We start from the raw sequence: 21,954 nt of genomic DNA on the forward strand, positions 1-21,954 counted from the left end.
ATATCAATTTGTCTCTCTGACATAAACATACCAAGCTAACAGCTTGTGAGTCCAGAAGAGAGAATAAATTGTATGCTACAGGTTTTGCTAATGACGAGAAGCCCTTGGCTATTGTTGGATATTACATCAGGTTCTGTCATTGATTAATATGCAGTCATAGAACACAGACTTGTCTCGGTTGTACACAAATTTAATGAGTGTTATTAATATTCAAGGAGGTTTTAGTGCAGCTCTCTAGTCTTTAGACTAAATCAGTTTGTCATAGCATATTGCAGGAGGATTACAGAACACATGTACATGATAACAATATTTTCCATCACATTTTATCTCGGGAGGGTATACATTATCATACAAAATCCCAGGGCCTTAACTTCTATGAGTAAAGAGGGGCAGCCTCTTTGGGGACTGCAAAGCAAAGGGTACACTTTAGCTGCCCATTGGTAATGTTCCTGGTGGAAAAAAAATAGGTGGGCTGTGGCCAATAAGGGGTTAGGAATAAGCAAAAAATGGATTGAATATAGCTGCTTAAAACCCAAAGCCCCATTAAAAAGTGAGGCTTTAAGCAAACGTCTGCTTTCTCTTCTTCGAATGATTAAGAGCTGCTGTGTACATGTTGAAAAACACACAACTTCTCAGTGACAGAGCTTTGTTGCACAACTTGAAACATTAAAAGAATTACCACCTTAAGGACAATGAGCGGTCCCTAAACCCATTGAAAACAATGCATTTTGAGCCTGTACATGTACAGGCTTTGTCATTAAGGGGTTAAACTAGATTCTCAGTTTGTGGTTTGGTTTTACTCCTTGCAACCTTCTTCTTTAAAGCTGGTCTTGTCTTCTTTCTAGGTGTGATTGTTTCTTCTTGTTGTTCTGTAAATTTTATTTTACCAGATCTGTAAATGATGCCTTTGTGTTTCACATAAGGTGCATCTGATTGTATTGGTTCTACAGCTCGGCAGAGATGGTGGGCATATCATGTTGCTATTGTACATTTGGGGGAATCTAATCTCATGACCATCATGTACGTATTCATGAAAAATGTAACTGCATGAAAGAGGGAAGACTAGAGCCTGGACTTGTATTTAAGTTCAAATACCAAAAACGGAAGCGATTGTTTATTTTGCATAATGTTAGAGCAGCTTTTCTTCATCCTGATCTGGAATCTGTTCATATTGTAATTGACCTTGGTTTAAATGTGTCGTTGCTTACACAGAATTCACCCCAAAGGTTCATCAATAGCCATATTACAGATCCCATTAGAACAGTAATAATAAAAACTTGCCATGTCCACATTTATTCATGCTTTAACTTTTCACATTTATATTCATTTCCAGATTTATTTATTTATTCATGTCTAGACCTTTCTTAACCATCAGATCCAATTGGATTGAGTAACATTAAGGTCATCTTCTGGCACGTAGAGCGCACTCATCATGTTCTTTACTGAGCCTGTCATAGGAACTACTGGTCTGAAGGGTATCAGCTGAACCCAAAGAGGCTCAAGCTCAAATTTCAGTGAAAGCATTATATATATTGTATTGTATTATATTGTATTATATTGTATTATTATATTATATTGTATATTGTATTGTATTATATTGTATTATATATATATATATATATATTTATATATATATATATATATATATATATTGTATTAGCACGTGCCCATGACCATCCTGTATATACCTGGACAGAAGTTCATCGCAGGCAACCACTATATCAAAATGCAGAAACACATTTAAATTAACAATGGCGGTGATATTAGATGATTAATGATTCCTCAGTCTCCTTTTGAATTATTCATAAGCGAATGATTTGTCTTTTGTATGACAAATTCTTTTGATTTCACAAACGTCTTGGTTTGTGTAACTGTCCTCCAAATCCCACCGTAGTAAACAAACCCCAAAGAGTTTGGCGTTAGTAGAGACACTGTGATCGTACTGGTTTTTTGTTGTAAAATTTACTCTTAAAGTTGACACTAAAATAGCAGGAACATTAAACTTGTTGTTAGGGTCGGTAGGGTTTTATATCTCACGGTTTTGCTGTTGCTAGGAATCCAGCGAGACAGAAAGATCATCAAAAGTAGAACATTTTTGTATTGCTATATAACACATCCATTTTACTCCAGGGGCACTGTGTGGCAATGTCACTGCCTTATGAAATGAAGCAAATGTTATTTATATGCAATTTTGAGGCTTTGTTTTTGCACAAATGAACAAAACCTTGAACAATATCAAGACCACTTTTTCTATACAGTCCCTACTAATGTATACGTTCTATCATGTGTGTTGTTAAACATATTGTATTACTAGACAAAGCGGCGGGGTAATAGTGCCGCAGTGTATAGCACAATGTATTATCTACTAATGCATTATCAATATTTATTTTAGATTAGAAAATATTGTATATTTACTTTGTTGGCACTGTTAACCCAGTGAATGCCAGGATAGAGTTCAATGGGATAATCACAAACCAGTACATTTACTATGCCAAGAATGGCTGAAACGTGATACATTTAATCACACTGCATTAAACATGCTGTTCCCACTTAGACAAAACATGAATGAGACTCTCTAGTATGCCAAAGAAATAAACCTTAGGTCTGTCACCGTATTAAATTGTAAGCTCCCAAACCCAAAACTGTCTTAGTCTGTACTAATGACTTTTAGCTTGTGAGCAGGACTCTTTTTACCTAATGCATCAGTTTGTCTTAGTCTGTCAAATATAGTTTTGAATATATGTATCGTAAGATGCACTTACATGTAAACTTTTGATGCTATATAAATCTAATAATAATAATATTTTGTAAATTTTGTATATTGTCAATTTGAATATTGTGTTGGTGCTAATGAATCTACATAAAACAACACAGAAACTTTTAAGAAACTTTGTCAGTTTATTTTCCGACTACCTTTTAGTGTCTGCGTTTATATTATATGACAAGCGACTAATGAAAAATTACATTATTCAATATTTTTTTTGCATTTAACATTACGAGGCATGGTGTTTGTAATGATGTATTTAACTATGCAGATGTTAAATTCAGCAGATTAGATGGAACAGCACCTTTAACTATATAAGTTTTCTGCAGGTTAAATTTGGGTCTCTGTCGAAGTCTTCCTGAGAGTTTTCTTTGGTTGTTTCCTCCATATTTTTTTTGTGTAGAAGTTACTTATAATGTTGTTGGTATTTGCTGTTGCTTTTAACCCCTTAAGGACAATGGGCGGTCCCTAAACCCATTGAAAACAATGCATTTTTAGCCCGTACATGTACGGCCTTTGTCATTAAGGGGTTAAAATACATGATATTATAAAATGCCTGAAGTGTTTGAGGATTCATAAAGTATGGTTCATTACGCTGAAATTTATTCTAGCAAACTTGCCGCTTTATCATTATTAGTGTCATCTGCAGATGCACAATATCTGTTACTCAGTTAATGGAAAATCTTTTTGAGTACAAAAAAGAACTTTGTGTTAACAATTTCATTCTCTAGGCAGCCAGTTATATGTTCAAATAAAATTACTTTAAAAAATGTATCATTTCTGTTTCAACCAGGAAAAAAACCTATCAATGGTACTTGAGCATTACAGTTTAAGATAATACATTTTTATTGGGCTAGCATTTAGATTTTAGAACAAGCTTTTGAGATTATCGAGTTATCTGGGAACTTTCTGGGCACCTGAACCTTGGATGTTCTTGGGAGCCCATCCGAAAAACTGGTGGTCCATTTAATCCTTAATTTTACGTAAAATAGTTGTCTAAAAATAACAAGTCATTAACCCCCTTAAGAACTAATGGGGTTAGCAACACTTTGAATTTAAAAGGTTATATGTAAGTGTTGCCGATCTATTGGCACCGTTGACAAGCTTCCTTGCTAAGACGTAGTCTTTACGAGTAATAAATGTTGCAGCACCGCCTGCTGGAGTATGCTAGAAAAGATGCCTTAAATAGTGTTATTTGTTTCAAAGATCACTAGTATGTTTTAAATGTTCAGACAGCTGATTTACATTTTCTTATTGTTTATCACTATTAGGCTATACACAGGCCATATTTTATTTAAAGGCTGAAATCTTGGTTGCCTTTCCATGATACCCAGAAATATTCAGCCAATATTCCATCTTCACATCTACATTTACCTATTTGGATAAAAAATAAAATATTTATATACTAATTAAATATACCCTAACAATGAATACCATTGAGGTCAACAAAAGAATACTAATAAGAATAAAAAAAATAGTACTCAGGACGGGCAATTTCCTTCATACTGACAAGTATTTTTAGTTTTATTTCACTGGTACCTCAATCAATTCGCATGGAGTTGTATTAGAGATAATTGTACCCCTGCAGTGTAATAAGAAAAATAATAACAATAGGTCATAAGGAAACTGGAGCGTTCTGGGTTTTTATTTGGCTTCCATGGATATTGGTATTGTATTTTTTTTTACTTTGCAACGCACTGGAGAATGAGAATGTATCTGATTTAACAATGTTTTTGTCTCTGACATTTGCATATTGAGGTTGTAAATGTCTTTTTTTATGGTTGGACCCTTGCTCTTGAAATATAGCCAGCTGCTGTAAAAGAAGAAACACTGCAGAATACAAGTATCTCCCACATTAACTTACACAATGGGCTCCAGAGGGTGTATGGAGAAAGAAAATGTACTTAAAGTGAAGCACTACTTATCAATGCATGTTCCGCTCCGCAATGGTCGGGTCATTTCGACCACAAAGCACGAAAGGCACAAAAGACGAGCTGACATGCTGGCGTCATGCTCTTGTGTTCGTTCTTATGAAGCTAGTCTACGTAAACAGGGGACTGGTTGTGCTATAACTATGTCCTTACTCTCGAGTGTCCCTAAAGTGAATGTCCTGAAAGCGGGGTATGCCTGTATTATAATGTTATCAGTCATCTGTACCAGTTTACCAAAACTTCACAGCCCAAACTTATATACCTTGGAGTATAAGTGGAGAAACTTCTTTAGACATCACACTAATTCAATATCCTGGCCTTTGCTGCTACTTTTGCAGCCATAATGGGAAGCGTGCAATCTAAACATAAAAACATAAAACTGATGGCAGATAAGAAGCATTGGGTCCATTTGCCCATCTTCAAGGCGTTATAGTGAATACGCACATTCTTTCTTCTGCGCGACAAAGTCTTCCTTCATTGTCAAAAGGGTGGAGCCTCCGGGCACACCCTCTCCACTATTCATCCAACCGGGGATAGGGTTTGCCTGTAGCTCCGCCCTTTAGCAGACACAGGTATTTCTGCTGTTTGCTTGAAGCCGTGGCTAAAGAGAGAGAATATAAAGTAATGCATTCTCTTATTTTTAATCAGTTTTAATTTCAGTGCAGCATGTTACTTGGCCAGTTCTGGGGAGGAACAGACCCGTGTGCTACAAGCCAGCTATCTGGAAGAAAGTTTTATTCTTTATAATTTTTAGTATGACACTAAGGATGTATATATTTTGCTGTTAGCACTAGCATATGTATAACAGTGCGACGGAATGTGTATGAGTGAGAATGTGAGAGAGTGTAAAGGAGCGTGCGAGAATGAGTGTTTTTTTTACTAAATTATCACAATAAACAAAGTTGTTCTGTAACTCAAAGAGCAAATGAAATATCCTCTCAGACTGTTCCTCAAGATAAAGCCCACAGATTTGCTTTAGTGCTTAAACATGTAATTGAAGCAATTCCTGAACCGTTCAACATTGCTATCAGCGTGAATTGTGCAATCTACAGACTGCAGTGGATTCAAAGCAGGCATTATTGACCTAAGTTCTGAGCATTATGTTATCGAAAGCAAGGAAAATGAGGGGCCTGGGATTTAATGGGAGCATATGTCTGAATCACATAAACTGTTTGTACTGCCTACTTTGAGAATACCTTCTAGATTTTTACATGTTCATTACATGGTACTTTAGTGTAGCGGAAAGCCATATAGACGTTTGTGTAGCACTCACATCCTTAAGTATGAACAGATGGCATATACATATATACATATGGCAATGTATATGTCAGGAAAAAAAATATTTATAGGATGCAGATCACTCTAATCAAAGGTGACTATTAATTAATTAGGTCAGCTAAGAAGAATGCCGAGGAGAAAGGAGAGGCAGATTGATTTTCTAGCTTCATAATTCAGTATAAATGCAATAAATGACTTATACATCACAACGTCGTATAGAAGATGTATTTCTAAAGATGGGAAAACAGAGAAAGTAACTCAGAAGAAACAGATAGGTCCATTCACTAAAGGTCGAGTGAATGCAAGTTGGCATTTAAGGCAAGTTTTTCAATAGAATGAAAGGTCCAGCTTGCCTATTCACCACTGCCAGCACACATTGAGTGAACATGACTCGCATCAGCTCCGCTACAATTAAAAAATAAAAGCAGCTTTTGGAAAAAGTGACACAAATTTGTATCCTCCAACCTTAATGCACATTTGCCTCGACCGTCAATTAGCCTCTAGTGATTACATCCAAGAATCTTGGTGTTTTTTCCCTTCTGGACAGACGTACGTTCGCATACTGTATATATTCTTTTACATTTTGTTCTTTAGACTTGTAAAAAAAATAAAATGAAACAACTTCTGAAGGTCGAAGTATATTTTAAATACCTTCTAGGATATAATTGGAAAAAGCATTTAACAGATTTCTAAAAAATTACATTATATTGTTTAATGCATCAAACACTGATTATGTTTTGTCTAAGAATAGAATGCAGGGTTGAACATATCTTTTTTATTCTGTTATTCATATCACACCTACCGCATGTTGGGTTATTTTCTGGAGAACGGATCTTGCAGCTCATGTAACAAAACAGACGTAAAAATTATTACTGGCTCTTGTAAAATGTTTTTGTATTGTTTTGGATATTGAAGTTGTTGTTTTATTGTGTAATGCGTATTCATTTTCCGTCCTCCATTCTGATATAGATGATCCCGTATCTGTAGACACCTTTTGCATAGGTAATGGTTGCCAGATGGTTGTTTTTTCTATTATTATGGGAGCATTTGTCCTTGATTCTAAAGATGCTTGCGGCACCAGCTAGGAGCTAGTCTAGATGTTTTTTATTTTTAGACAACAATTAGGAAGTTATTTTATGTTCTGGCGTGTATGAATGGATATATCACCTGGGTACTCGTCCAGTGATGAGCTGCTTCTCTTGGTCTCTGGGTAACTTTCCTCTTTCTCCCTATGCCCAGGGGAGAGCTGGCACCTGGGTAACTTTCCTCTTTCCCCCTATGCCCAGGGGAGAGCTGGCACCTTGTGGCAAGGGGTGCAGGTACTGCTTTGTTGCTACCTCGCCCCACATAACAAACATAATTACGCACTCTTACACTAAAACATACTGACTCCATTACATCTTACTGTATCAATCACACCTCCATGCTCCCACACCATCTCACACCACCCTCATCTCACCTCGCCTGTGCAAGTAGCCACACAATTATCATGGGACCATGTAACATCCCATTACATGACTCCACTGTTCTTCTGTCTCTGTGAGTGGGCCGTTCCAAGTTAGATTGGCAGTTTTTGAAGAGTTTTGAACCAGACTAGGGGGAAATTGCCCTCCTGTAACCCTTCCCATTCCTAAAATGTGGAATAACAATCACAATCGATAGATGATAGTAATGGAAGACGAGCAGAAGTTTGGTGAACGGAAAAAAAAATATATAAAATGTAATTTGTTGTAATAATCCCAAATCCACCATATATTATATTTTTTGTGGAGCTAGTGTATGTTTAGGCAGGTGTGAAGGACTGTAAGAGGTCTGCTTGCGGTAACGTAACAAAAAAAGGGGAAAGCTAGGGATGAAAAAAGGATATTGTTGCTGAGCAACACCAGTGGCTTATTTCAATGTCATATGTCTTTTTTAGGTGACAGGCAATAGAAAAAATGACCTAAAAATCTGTTCCACTTTCCTTTTTACAAGCAGTACGACAGCGTATTGAGGCTTGCCACAGTGTAAATAGGCCAGTTGAAGAAAAAAAGAAATCTCTTTGCAACGTACCCATTGTGCAGCGGCCGATCGAGGAGCATGATCATCCTAATTTTACTATCGCCCACCTCCCAGCCTAGGCCATTATGTACCGCTTACCTGGTGATGTTTTATGGCACAGATTATGTGGAACTGCACCTTTAATACCATCACATTGTATTACACAATCGAGAACATAAAAGATTAGGCATCACAATCTATCACTGCAACTTTAAGTGTTTAATTAGCCGTACAGTTCAGCAAATTGATTTAATATCATATAAAAGTCATCATAAAATGCAGGGAAATATAGGTAAATCAATAAAATTATTTGGCATGCATTTTGTATTGAAAGTAAACCAATTTTAGAGTTGACCTTTCCCGTGTGTTGCTAGGAAACTCCACTTTGTATTTCTTTAGAGAAATGAAGAATTTATTGGCTCTTGCATGAAAGCAGGTCCCAAATCCATTTTTCTATAAAACCAGCCACATATAATTCTGAAGGTGACATTGAATGTAAACAGATAACCAGGTAACTTACGAATAACATATATAAAAATAATTGTGATTATAGAGATTCACAAATAGTAAAGAGGTTTCGATTCCATTCTAAATGATCATTGTCTCATCCGTAAAGAGTACTTACTTGGAGCAGACGTACAATTACTTTGATGCAGCTGAACAAGCTAACTGCATAAAGTGTCAAGATAACGATAATTTATACAATTATTAAAATTAATAGAATAATACATAAAGTTTTGTTAAATACTGTTAAAGGGAGTTAACAAAGTGCAGGAGGAGAAATGTTAGAGGCCAAACAAACAAGAATTTATAATCTAAAATATAAGTTTAGCTGTAATGTAAGGTCGATTAACTTTACCAAGAGAGTGGTGGCTAAGATGAACAGCCTTCCATCAGAAGTGTTAGAGGCAAATACTGTAAGGGAATGGTTCTTATCTGCTGTCCAATTCTATGTTTCTTTTAGCTAATTGATAAAGTGCTTGTTGGATGATGAGGCTCTTTGGTTTTGTTTGTGTTGCCCATTAGTAAAGCTTTACATTTTATACAATCAATTTACACATATATTGTCAAGGAAAGGCCATTATCGATAGAATTGATTTTCCGTAAGTCTTAAGACCTTAAACCAGACCGCAAATCACTGTAAGTGTAACTGAAATTAATATTCGAACAGCAAACCGGCTGAATGAAAAATTTGTTATTTGACAAATACAGTAGTTATTTAATAAAATACTGTTTTTTTGCACTAAGCTTTTTTTCCAATAATGCATATTAATAAGTGCAGTTTTCTGTGAGATTCCCTTCAGGCTAAAATGTTATATGTTATAAAATGTTAAAATATATATTGTGTTCAAAAATGTTTGCTACAGCTTTAAATATGAGTTTTATATGTTTTTCTCATTCTCAACATGACACAACAATTCAGGTCGTTGAGAGAACAATACCAGACCGCTGTGCCGAGGGTTGAACATAAAAAGGAAGGTACTCCCTCTACCTACCCCAACATATGGTGCCCCATTATTTTGTATGCTGTAGCGGCAGGCAATATAACATATAGGATTCCATATAGTTCAAAACAGCTAATTATTGCTATATAAAAACATATTATTGGCCTGTAGTGTCTTTCGGGAACACTTAATTATGTCACTCTCTACAAGTTCTACATGCTAATCTAAGCCCTTCAAAACACCTTACATCATCATTAGCTTTTGGCCTATAGTAGACTTGACATTAGCATTGTTGAATAAGTCTAAACGGATAAGTTACTGTTTAGATCACCTCTGTTCACCTCTGCTCAGTCGTGGACATTCTGAAGGCGGGATGTGCTGTGGAGCATTCGAAAACAAGTTGAGTGCCTTGGATATAAAAGAAAGTTTCTTAATTAGCAAAATATAAGGTTTCCGGGATCTTCTCACATGATCACAGCTTGTGTGCAAGAAATATTGGGACAGCGATGGATCAAGCTGTGTTTATTTGCGGTGACCTTGAAGAGTTACACAGAAGATATTTGAGAACTGACATTGTGAAACCATGAGCTACACTATTTAAAGCAAATGTGTTAGTACACAGTAAATAAAATTACTTGTGCAATAAGTGCAGAATATTATACTTGTTATATGAAGCACTGCAAATTGCTGATGTCAGATTGTGTGAATTGATTCGGCTGTTAATCCACTCTATTTGTTCTGAATTTAATTAACTGTACTAAGCGGGGCTTACTTTTCATTAAGAAACCATCATTGTAGCAATATTCTGTTTAGTTTGTGGATTTGGCCAACAATGATCAACTTCTATAAACACATTTCTGTACTTGCTTTACTTTCACTTCCGTCTATTTTTTAAAAAAAAGTAATACTGGTGGAATAAGTCTTATTGGGGCTACTCTCTAGCTTATTGTTTTATTTTTTGGTTACTTTTTTGTTGTTGATTAAAATGTTTCAGAAAATGCGTCACCCAAGGACGGCTCAATAACAGTAAAGGGATCGTGAACCATTGACAGTATGTTAAATCAGTGAGTCATTAAGTGAAATATACGGCTGCCACGTCCTTAACAGAAGCCATCAAGGTCCATATATTTGATGACTTCATTTCCTTAGCTTGGCGCTAAAAATAAGCAATGTAGGTGGATTTGTTTATAAAAGGAGATTTTCCCGTTGGCTCCATTGTATGTTCTAACTCACCCCAGCAACAATGATTCATTACCATACACATGAATACAGATGGGTCAGGGAAAGAGACATTCAACATTTTTTCTTTTTCTTCTACAGTTGTCAACAAGGCATTAGGGTTTAGTTGAATGTTAAAAAGAATGTTGGTTGTATCGTAAGGGTGCATTTAGAGATTTGAGTTGAAAATAGTTCAAGTAGTTCAAGTAATAACAATGCAGTAAATAGTCAACAAAAATGTAAAAATTATAATTTTGAGGTCAAAATGTTTACTTGCTGTCTAATATATATATGTATGTATATATATATATATATATATATATATATATATATATATATATATATATATATATATATAAATTTCATATATTTCATATGAATTACAAATGTCACGGGGTCAGGGAGAGAGGAAGGATCCTACTATGCAGATAAGCACTGTAGAGAAGTCCAGTATACAGTCCGTAATCAAAAGGGCAAAGGCAGGCAGCGAGGTCAAACGTTTCCGAGGTCGATGCAGGCAGAATAGGAGCAAAACGGGTAAACAGATCCGAGGTCGTAGGCAGGTAGCGAGAATCGTAGTCAAAAAACAGGCAAAGGTCGGTACACAAGGAATTCAAGATAATATAACGCAATCAGCACACCCAAAAAGTATTACACTTTGAACGGGTGAAGACAGGGGAGAAAAGTGGCGTTTAAATAGGAGAGTAATTGCAAACAGCTGTGTAGCGCACGCTACGTACGTTGCGTACGTCGCGTACGCTGCACAGGCTGAGTACGCTGCATAGATTGCGTACGCTGCGTAGATTGCGCACGCTGCGTAGATTGCGTACGCCGCGTACGCAGTGTACGCAGCGGTACGCCCGATGCGGACCTGCGCCGCGTCATACCCGCGTCCCCTTCGGTACGCGAGGGAGACGCACTGACGCGCCCACGGCGAGCAGACGCGGTCCCAGCAGAGATAGAAGATGCGGGACCGCGACACCGCCGTGTGCGCACGGCGGGAACCGCAGCGACGGAGGAGTCGGGACCAGGCGAGGCAGCCCTGGCGTCAGAGGTAAGTACAGCGGCGCGCGTGACAGTACCCCCCCCTCCAGGAGCGCGTCCCGAGCGAGACGGAGCCGGACGAAGAGGGTGGAGCGCATGAAACCGAGCGACGCGAAGGGGAGCATGAACGAAGCGAGCGGGCACCCACGTCCGTTCCTCAGGACCGTACCCCTTCCAAGCCACGAGATACTGAAGGCCGTTACGAACCCTACGTGAATCAAGGATTCTGTCGACGACGTATTCCTCATGACCATGGACGGCAAGCGGGGCTGGAGGCTTGAAAGGAACGGTAAACTGATTGGATACATAGGGTTTCAGCAGGGAGACATGGAAGGACCGCGGAATCCGCATGGTAGGTGGCAAGGCAAGGGACACCGTCACGTCGTTAAGCTTGGCACGAACGCGGAAAGGCCCAATAAAACGAGGCCCCAGGGTCCGGGAAGGTTGCCGCAAACGGATGTTTCGCGTAGATAACCAGACACGGTCGCCCACTTGATAGTCCGGAGGTGGAGTCCTCTTGGCATCAGCAAAGCGTTTATAGCGAAGTTGGGCTTTCAGGAGAACCTCCCGGAGTTTCTTCCAGTGAGCGTCCATGTCAGATACACGCTTGTCTACCGCGGGTACCATGGACGAGGAACGAGAAGACGGAGGAGGCAGTATGACAGGGTGATAGCCCAGGGCAGCAAAAAATGGGGTACATCCAATGGACTCATGCAGAGAGCCATTATAGGTCATCTCTGCGAGCGGCAGGAGAGACGACCAATTGTCCTGGCTATCGTTGCTGAACATTCGCAAGTATTGTTTGAGTGTTTGGTTAGTCTTTTCGGTTTGTCCATTGGTCTGCGGATGATAAGCAGTCGATAAGTGGAGTTGTATTCCGAGTCTCTGGCAGAGGTGTCTCCAATAGCGGGATATGAATTGTGTACCGCGATCGGACACCATGTGGAGCGGAAGACCGTGAAGACGGACGATGTGATTGATAAAAACATCGGCAAGTTGTGAAGAGGATGGCAGGCGTGGTAAGGCGACGAAATGAGCTTGCTTGGAAAAACGGTCGACGACCACCAAGACAGTCGTGTTACCCTGTGATTTGGGGAGATCCACGATAAAGTCCATCGACACGTGTGTCCAGGGAGCCGTGGGAACGGGAAGAGGATGCAGGAGACCTTGAGGTCGACTCCGAGAGGTCTTCTGGCATGCACAGGTGTGACAGGCGGCCAGATATGTTCGGACGTCTCTGGTGAGTGATGGCCACCAGAATGACCTGCGGATGCGGTATTCTGTCTTCCGGAACCCAGAATGACCAGCGAGGAAGGATTTATGTCCCCAGTGAAGAACATCCGTACGAAGACCGGGAGGAACGTAGAGGCGTCCCGGAGGAGGACGTTCAGAAGGCGGGATGGCCCTTTGGGACATACGGATCCTGCTCATCGTGCGTATGGACAGACTGGCAACAAGACGTGTGGATGGAATGATGGGTTCGTTGATGTGCTGATCCCTGTGGTTATCGTGTTGTCTAGAGAGGGCATCAGCTTTGATGTTTTTGGAGCCTGGTCTGTAGGTGATATAGTAATTGAACCGGTTGAAAAATAGCGACCACCGTGCTTGTCGAGGGCTTAATCTCTTGGCGTTCTCGATATACAGCAGGTTCTTGTGGTCTGTTAGGATGATCACGGGTTGTTCTGTACCCTCTAGAAGATGGCGCCACTCCTCAAGTGCCATTTTGATGGCTAGGAGTTCACGGTTACCGACGTCGTAATTCCGTTCGGCTGCGGAGAAACCCTTAGAAAAGAAGGCACATGGATGATATTTTGTGGTTTGATCATGGCGTTGTGATAGGACAGCCCCTGCTCCGGTTTCGGATGCATCTACTTCCAGGAGAAACTGTTTGGTAGGATCCGGCCGACGTAACAGGGGAGCTGAGACAAAAGCTTGTTTTAGCCGTTCGAACGCCTGTCGGGCGTGTGTGGACCACTGAGACGGATCGGCTCCTTTTTTCGTCAAGGCGGTAATAGGGGCTGCTATGGTAGCGTAGTTTCTGATGAATCGCCTGTAATAATTAGCAAAGCCCAGGAACCTTTGGACGGCTTTGAGTGTTCTAGGGAGGGGCCAGGCTGTGATGGCCTCGAGTTTGGCAGGATCCATGTGAAGTCCTTCGGAGGAGACGATATAGCCAAGGAAGGGTAGACGTGTCTTCTCGAATAAGCATTTTTCAGCCTTGGCATACAACCCGTTCTCCCTTAGTCTTTGTAGAACAGCTCGTAGGTGGTGTCGATGTTTTTCGAGTGTTGGAGAATAAACGAGAATATCGTCCAAATACACGATGACATGAGATAAGAGCATGTCCCTGAAGACGTCATTTATGAAGGACTGAAATACTGCAGGAGCGTTGCATAACCCGAAGGGCATGACTTTATATTCATAGTGCCCGAAGCGGGTGTTGAAGGCCGTTTTCCATTCATGCCCGGACTTGATACGGATCAGATTGTAAGCACCCCTGAGGTCTAGCTTTGTGAAGTATTTGGCTCCTTTCAGGAGGTCGTAAATCTCTGTGATGAGAGGAAGGGGGTACCGGTTTTTTATGGTGATACGGTTTAACCCCCTATAATCGATGCATGGCCGTAGGGAACCCTCTTTCTTGGCCACGAAGAAAAATCCAGCTCCAGCAGGAGAAGAGGATGGGCGGATGAAGCCTTTCTCCAGGCTTTCTTGGATATAACGTTCCAGAGCTTTGTTCTCCGGTTCGGAGAGGGGATAAGTACGTCCCCGTGGCGGATCGGTTCCAGGCAACAGATCGATAGCACAATCGTAGGAACGGTGTGGTGGTAGCCTCTCCGCATCTTTTTTGGAGAATACATCCAGATAATCCCAGTAGTGTCTAGGTACTATGGTTTTGGGATCTGTGGGTGTGATCTCGAGGACGAGATTGAGTCGTCGACAAGGCATGACACAAGACTCTTGACAGTAATTGCTCCACGCTAGTATGTCTCCTTTTACCCAATCGATGTGTGGGTTGTGCTGTCGCAGCCAGGGATGTCCCAAGATTAGAGGGGCATGAGGAGACTTGATTATCTCAAACGTGAGCTGTTCCTGGTGGGTTACCCCTACCAGTAGGGTCAGAGGTACGGTTTCCTGTGTCACGAGTCCTGATCCCAGAAGTGAGCCATCAACGGAAGCGACCAGTGAGGGAGCTGTCTTGGTACGAAGCGGTATGTGCTGCTCCTTCGCCCACTGGAGATCCATGAATATGCCCGCAGCCCCGGAATCTATGAATGCGCGGGTGGCTACAACGTGTTCCTCCCAACGGATGGAGACGGGCACCGTCAGGCGTGTAGTGGGAGGAGAAGAAAAAGGACGTGTGCTTAGGTTGCCTTCTCCGGTGCAACCTAAGCGTTGTCTTTTACTGGTTTGCTGGGACAGGAGGACAACAGGTGATCAGCTCGGCCACAGTATAGACAGAGCCCCTGTGTCCGTCTGTGTTTCTTTTCGGCCTCAGTGAGGTGGCGCACTGTCCCTATTTCCATGGGTTCGTCGACCACGAAGGAGGAAGATGTGGCAGCCGAAGGCCTTGTGTAGCCGGAGGCGAGCGGTACTGGTCTTTTCCCACGGGAGTGTTCGTTCGCCCTTTCTTGGATACGTTTATCCACTCTGAGACAAAGGGCTATGAGATCCTCAAGATCCGCAGGGGTATCATGGAAGACGAGGGCGTCTTTGATCTTCTCATTGAGGCCTCGTCGGAAGGCTGCTTTGAGAGCGCCCTCTTCCCAGTTGGTTTCATGGGCCAGGGTGCGGAATTCCACCGTATACTGAGCCAAGGTTTTGCGGCCTTGTTGGATGTCAAGCAGTGAAGACTCCGCTGTTTCTTTACGACCTGGCGCATCGAAAACAGTCCGTACGGCTTCCATGAAAGCGGGGCAGTCCTCGAGGAGATAGGAATCTTGCTCCACGAGGGGAGAAGCCCACAGTAAGGCATCACCTTTGAGCAGCGAAATGACGAATGAGACCCTCTTGGAGGATGTCTGGAACGCCTGGGGGTGATTTCGGAAGTGGAGCATGCATTGATTAAGGAAGCCACGGCATTCCTTCGGATCTCCAGAATATTTGTCTGGCAGAGGGAGCCTGGCAACAGCACCTGTGTCCTCGTGATGAGCGTCTCTGTGATGGGGTGTTCCCACAGTTGGGAGAGACGTCAAAGAACGCAACAAGTCCGTCATGGCATCCACCTTCTGTTCCAGGGACTGTAGCTGGGTGGCTTGCGCCGCCAGACGCTGGTCCTGTAGGTCTTGGCGGGCTTGCAACCGCGCCATATCCGCGGGATCCATGTTTCGACCCGTTCAAAACTGTCACGGGGTCAGGGAGAGAGGAAGGATCCTACTATGCAGATAAGCACTGTAGAGAAGTCCAGTATACAGTCCGTAATCAAAAGGGCAAAGGCAGGCAGCGAGGTCAAACGTTTCCGAGGTCGATGCAGGCAGAATAGGAGCAAAACGGGTAAACAGATCCGAGGTCGTAGGCAGGTAGCGAGAATCGTAGTCAAAAAACAGGCAAAGGTCGGTACACAAGGAATTCAAGATAATATAACGCAATCAGCACACCCAAAAAGTATTACACTTTGAACGGGTGAAGACAGGGGAGAAAAGTGGCGTTTAAATAGGAGAGTAATTGCAAACAGCTGTGTAGCGCACGCTACGTACGTTGCGTACGTCGCGTACGCTGCACAGGCTGAGTACGCTGCATAGATTGCGTACGCTGCGTAGATTGCGCACGCTGCGTAGATTGCGTACGCCGCGTACGCAGTGTACGCAGCGGTACGCCCGATGCGGACCTGCGCCGCGTCATACCCGCGTCCCCTTCGGTACGCGAGGGAGACGCACTGACGCGCCCACGGCGAGCAGACGCGGTCCCAGCAGAGATAGAAGATGCGGGACCGCGACACCGCCGTGTGCGCACGGCGGGAACCGCAGCGACGGAGGAGTCGGGACCAGGCGAGGCAGCCCTGGCGTCAGAGGTAAGTACAGCGGCGCGCGTGACACAAAGCTATATGAACAAAAACTCCTATTACTAACGTATATATATATATGTGTGTGTGTGTGTGTGTGTGTGTGTGTGTGTGCTATAGAGACTGTACAAAGCATTGCACTAAAGGAGCACAACTCAGATTAATACTTGCCAATTTAATTCCTGAGAGACAGAGAACTCAAAGACACAGCTTGGAACAGACTGTTGCTTTAATCCGACTTAATTAAAGGTTGGAATCTAAAGTTGAACAGCTGCACCAAAAGGGTTTTCAGCATTTTGACAAACAGTTATATATACAGTAAGGTTTTGAAATATAATTTTGTCATTCACAGGCTCAATGTACCAGAAATTTTAGCATTTGGAGAAATTGGGTGCACAATTATCCCGATGTGAGCCTAATCTCTTCTGTAGTTCCTTATGCTCCTGTTTTATAAAATAGCATATTTCCGTTTATTACGATTTCTCCCATGAGCAGGAGGGCAAGTATGCACATATCAGTATTAAGAACATTCTTTGTATTTCTAGAGTTATGTTTTTGCAACAGTATAAAAGAGAAACTCCAACCATATTTTATTATTAGTATCAGATTATTCAAAAATATATATTTTTTTTAATTTATTTTTTATAGTTGGAGCAAAATATGCTATTTTCAGAATGATGAATCATAGCCATTACATTAGTATGGGTTATATCTTTGTTATTTCACCACAACAGCACCCTGACTTTATGATATTGCCAGTGGGGTGCTGGTAATTTCTGGTTAGATTTTAGGAAGGACTGCTGGTTCATATCCCCAAGGGAGAGCTGGCCCAGTATGGTCTGGTCTGTTGAGGAAGGCAGAAGCTCAGAAATGTTACTGAACGTGATGTTACATGCGTGTTCCGGGCTTCATGACTATTATTTCATGTGACTTTATGTAATGAGAAATGTGACATTTCAGGAAAGAGAGTTGTTGCGTGCGTCATGATGTCATTGAGCCTGTATCTGCAGTTTCTGTCTACTTTCGCTGAAATCTGAATCTGAACCCGCTGTGGAAGGGGTAGGAATGATGGGGGTCTCCATGGGGAAAAATCCCAGGTCATATAGAGATGGGGAGGATTTATCACTATACCTGGAAGGAAATATATTTCCAATGCTGTAGAAATATTTTTTGAGGCAGATCAGTATTTTACGGTGCACTAAATAATTATGTTTATAGATTAAAATAGGTTGTATTGACCTTATAATATATCACTATATATATATATATATATATATTATATAGAAACTTTCTATAACTTTCTATAACTGTGGGATGAGGACAAGGGAGAGAAACTGAGAAGAGAATACTGTCTCTTGCCACTCTCAAACACAGCTTCAATGATATAAAAATTGTAAAAAAAAATCTCTCCAAAACAATCACACTAATTGACGAAACATAAGCTATAATTAGTTTTATGTAAAGTTATTTATACTGGAACTATAATTTAGACAGTTTTCCTTTAAGCACAATTGATTATCGTTTGTAGCAGAGCAAATCTCCCGACTCCAATTACGTCATTGCTCAGTTCAGCATAAAAAGATACAGTGGAATTTATTGATACTGACCTTTCATGTGCTCCTTTTTGCTTCCAGCTATTTCTCTCTGTAGATCTAATATTAGATTCCTCCTATCCACCTTGTCAATACCTTATGCTATTCATACTGTTAATCATTTGTAGTATCCACAATCTCAGCATACTGTAACACATGTTGCTTAGTTTAGGTAAAGAAACAACAGTTTTTGCCAGAACTATCGCAGTTACATAGTCAATGAAATAGATTATAGAATGAGTCAACATGTCAATGATGTTCAACATTTCCAAGTAATTAATTGTCTTGATCAAGAAGAGGAAGGCTCTTTTATTTCCTAGATCAACAGTTTTTGTATTAGAATTTTTCATAAGAAACCATGCACGATAAGTAGAACCAAGCAGTCTAAGAGTAGAGCTAAAGTCACCCAGCTTTAGAACCCCTTTTTAAAAGGTCTTCTAGCACCACTAGGGTTGACTACTACCTTCCAAAGATTTACATTAAAACAGATTAAAAAATTTTTTTTGGGGATTTTGATGTTTTTTTAGCCGAGTAATAATATATTTTGTATTCACGTTTGTAGGTTTATAGCAAAACCTTGTGCTTTGGCTCTGAAAATTCAAGCCAGTGGACCACAGAAAGCCCAGCATAATGCTATTTTGGAAAAAGTCTTCACTGCAATCACAAAGGTATGCCTATCATTTTATTATGGAAATAATCATATTTATATCATAAGAGTGTGTCTTTATTGGAAAAATGATGATTTGGGACCTGTCTTTATCACTATGGCCAAGCTCTTCCTACAGCAGACGCTCACAGGGTTGACTCTTCATGTATAGCGCCGTCAAGAAAACAATTCTCCTATCAACTCTGCCTTAGTAAATAGACCTTAATGGCTATTTTCTTCCCAAAGCTTGGTATTTTTTTCTCATAGTCACCAAAAAAAGGCTGACATTTTCCACGGTGTTGTATTAATAATCCTGAATGATTTCAGTAAAATGTATGCAGTGTTCTGACCATGCCATTCTTTGCATATGTTGAAGCCTGAACCAGGGGTCTAAAGTCATCGTTAAGCTTCCAAAGGTGCAGAAATTGCTTTAATATTTTCTAGAGGGCATTTTGCTACAAGCTCAATGAGATCATATGTTGAATTGTAATTATATTAACATTTTGGGGAAAACCTTCAATTAATGATCACTCTGTTTTTAATTGCAGGATCCGTCAGTCTATGATTTACCTAATAAATGGAGTTTTATAGTTCTTGTATACTATGCACTGACTATAGCTAGTAATTATGAATTAAGTTTCCAACTGACTTCTGCTTACATGCGGTGTTGGTAATTTAAAAAAATATATATTTGCTTGCGCAGATATGTTCTCACATAATTTTGCAAATATTTAGTTAAATGTGCTGCCCTGTTTCATGGAGCCTAAAATATACTCCCAAAAAACATGTTGACATTATGACGAATGCTCGGTGCCACAATGTAATCCCAGGCAAGACAGCCAACAGGGCCAGGTTTACCACAGCAAAATGGGGTAGGTGTATTTGAGTCATAACCAGCATCCCTTGGGCCCCTCAACAGTCCCCATAGTCCATTGGCTGGGGGCCCACAGGAGAAAGATTGCCTCAGGTCCATTTATGTTTGAAGACAGACCAGGCCTCCAATGTAGTCTATTTGGTGTGATATTAAAATGCTGACTATGTAGAAACAAATCATATAGGCCAAATAATAATGCTTTTATTAAACAATATACATCATGAAAAAAACACAAAGTGCATTTTATTCCAGGCTTTTATTAAGTAATACGTTATTTGGTGATCTTATATTTAGCATCCCACATTGTCTATGTTTTCCAGTAGATATTTCATATAATAAAGTCTTAATTTTATTACCTTGCAGCATCCTGATGAGAAGAGATTGGAAGGACTTTCAAAGCAATTGGACTGGGACGTACGGAGTATCCAGCGCTGGTTTCGACAAAGGAGGAACCAAGAAAAGCCAAGCACCTTAACTCGGTTTTGTGAAAGCATGTGAGTTATTTTGTTCATTTTGCCAATAAGTACCTTTTTGTGTTGTGTCTTATTTTTTAAAATGTATAAACAGCTAGTGTTAACCAGTGTTACTCTTTCATGTCCTTCTATTTCTGGGAAAAAATATTATAGCTCACCCGCCACGTCAAGGCACACTCTCAATAGGGTGAGAACCTACTCTCACTTCCTACACAGTGGGCACACAAAGCAGTTTATACTGCTACCAAAACCTTATTAATGTGTTGGGGGAGGTGCAATTAAACCTCCTCCCTATTATCCCCTGGACAGCAAGCTGCAACCAGACTGATGAGGAGCCAACAACCTCAAATATGTGCAAACAGGGAAAAGAAAAAAGGTCGGTGCGCTAAGCTAGTCACAGGCTCAAATAATACAAATGTATAATACGAGGCCTACCAAACAGGTGTAAGCATGCTGCAAAAAACAGTGTATTGGCTGTACAATGTATACAAAAAACAAAAACTGTCTGCGCTTCTTACCCTAATAAAGTTGGCAACAAATATATAAACATGATATAAATGAGAGGTTTTATATCATGTTTATATATTTGTTGCCAACTTTATTAGGGTAAGAAGCGCAGACAGTTTTTGTTTTTTGTATACATTGTACAGCCAATACACTGTTTTTTGCAGCATGCTTACACCTGTTTGGTAGGCCTTGTATTATACATTTGTATTATTTGAGCCTGTGACTAGCTTAGCGCACCAACCTTTTTTCTTTTCCCTGTTTAAAAAATATTATAGTCAAGACATTTTTCTCTATATCTTAGAATTATCTTGATTGTTAACCCACAGCTTGTTATCCTATAAATATGTTAGAACCAATGACCTGTGGTTATACAATGTAGCACGGCATTTGGCCAGAGAAAGGCTGTATGAGTATGAGAGTTGCATGTTTAATAAGTTATTGTACCATGTTATCTGTATCATGTTGAATACTAAAAATACGTTTGACTTCTATACAGTAAAAGAAATAATAATAATAATAATAATAATAATAATAATAATAATATTCAGTCAGTTAAAGGAGAGCTTATAGCTTACTGGCTATTACATAAAACAATAGCAACTTACCACATCTGAGTGTCTTTTAATAAAAACCTTCAACATTCGTTACAAACCCGACTACTAAATAAATTGCCTGCCAGATGTACCTATAGTGCCTTACAAAAGTATTCTGACTCCTTACCAATTCTCCGATATTACTAAAGTTCAGTTAAAATACATTTTGATGTCAATCCCATTGAGATCTTGCGGCACTATCTGAAAATTACAGTCCACAAGTAACATTCAGATGCTGCCAAAATTGAGCTCTTCCGAATATTAAGTGTGGTGGTTGAATACTTATTCAAGCAAAGGATTTCTTTATTTTTTAAAACTTTCTCTTTTACCAAAATAAAACTGATGTTACTTTAATCTCACCACAATACATTTCCATCTAGAAATATTTTAGATCTCATTTTGCACAATCAGTTTTTTTTCCATGATTTATAATTCAGTTGTGCCACTTCCACATGCGATGAAATATTTGCTGTAGAATTTATTGCATAGCTTATTATTATTACCATAGTACATCGGCTGTCATTGATAAGCACCAGCATAATATATTGTG

The 21,954-nt window shown here is 40.2% G+C and overlaps 1 protein-coding gene across 2 annotated transcripts in view; it reads left to right on the forward strand.

The window, feature by feature from the left end:
• The window catches only part of CERS6 (ceramide synthase 6), a 58,174-nt gene that overhangs the window by 7,401 nt on the left and 28,819 nt on the right, over positions 1 to 21,954 (forward strand). For both annotated transcript variants that reach the window (XM_053471152.1, XM_053471153.1), the window contains exons 2-3: positions 18,874 to 18,979; positions 20,195 to 20,325. In XM_053471152.1, the coding sequence (XP_053327127.1) occupies positions 18,874 to 18,979; positions 20,195 to 20,325 (237 nt within the window). The remainder of the gene's footprint in view (positions 1 to 18,873; positions 18,980 to 20,194; positions 20,326 to 21,954) is intronic.

The sequence above is a fragment of the Spea bombifrons genome, chromosome 7 (genome assembly GCF_027358695.1).
Source record: "Spea bombifrons isolate aSpeBom1 chromosome 7, aSpeBom1.2.pri, whole genome shotgun sequence".
NCBI classification, from domain to species: Eukaryota; Metazoa; Chordata; class Amphibia; order Anura; family Pelobatidae; genus Spea; species Spea bombifrons.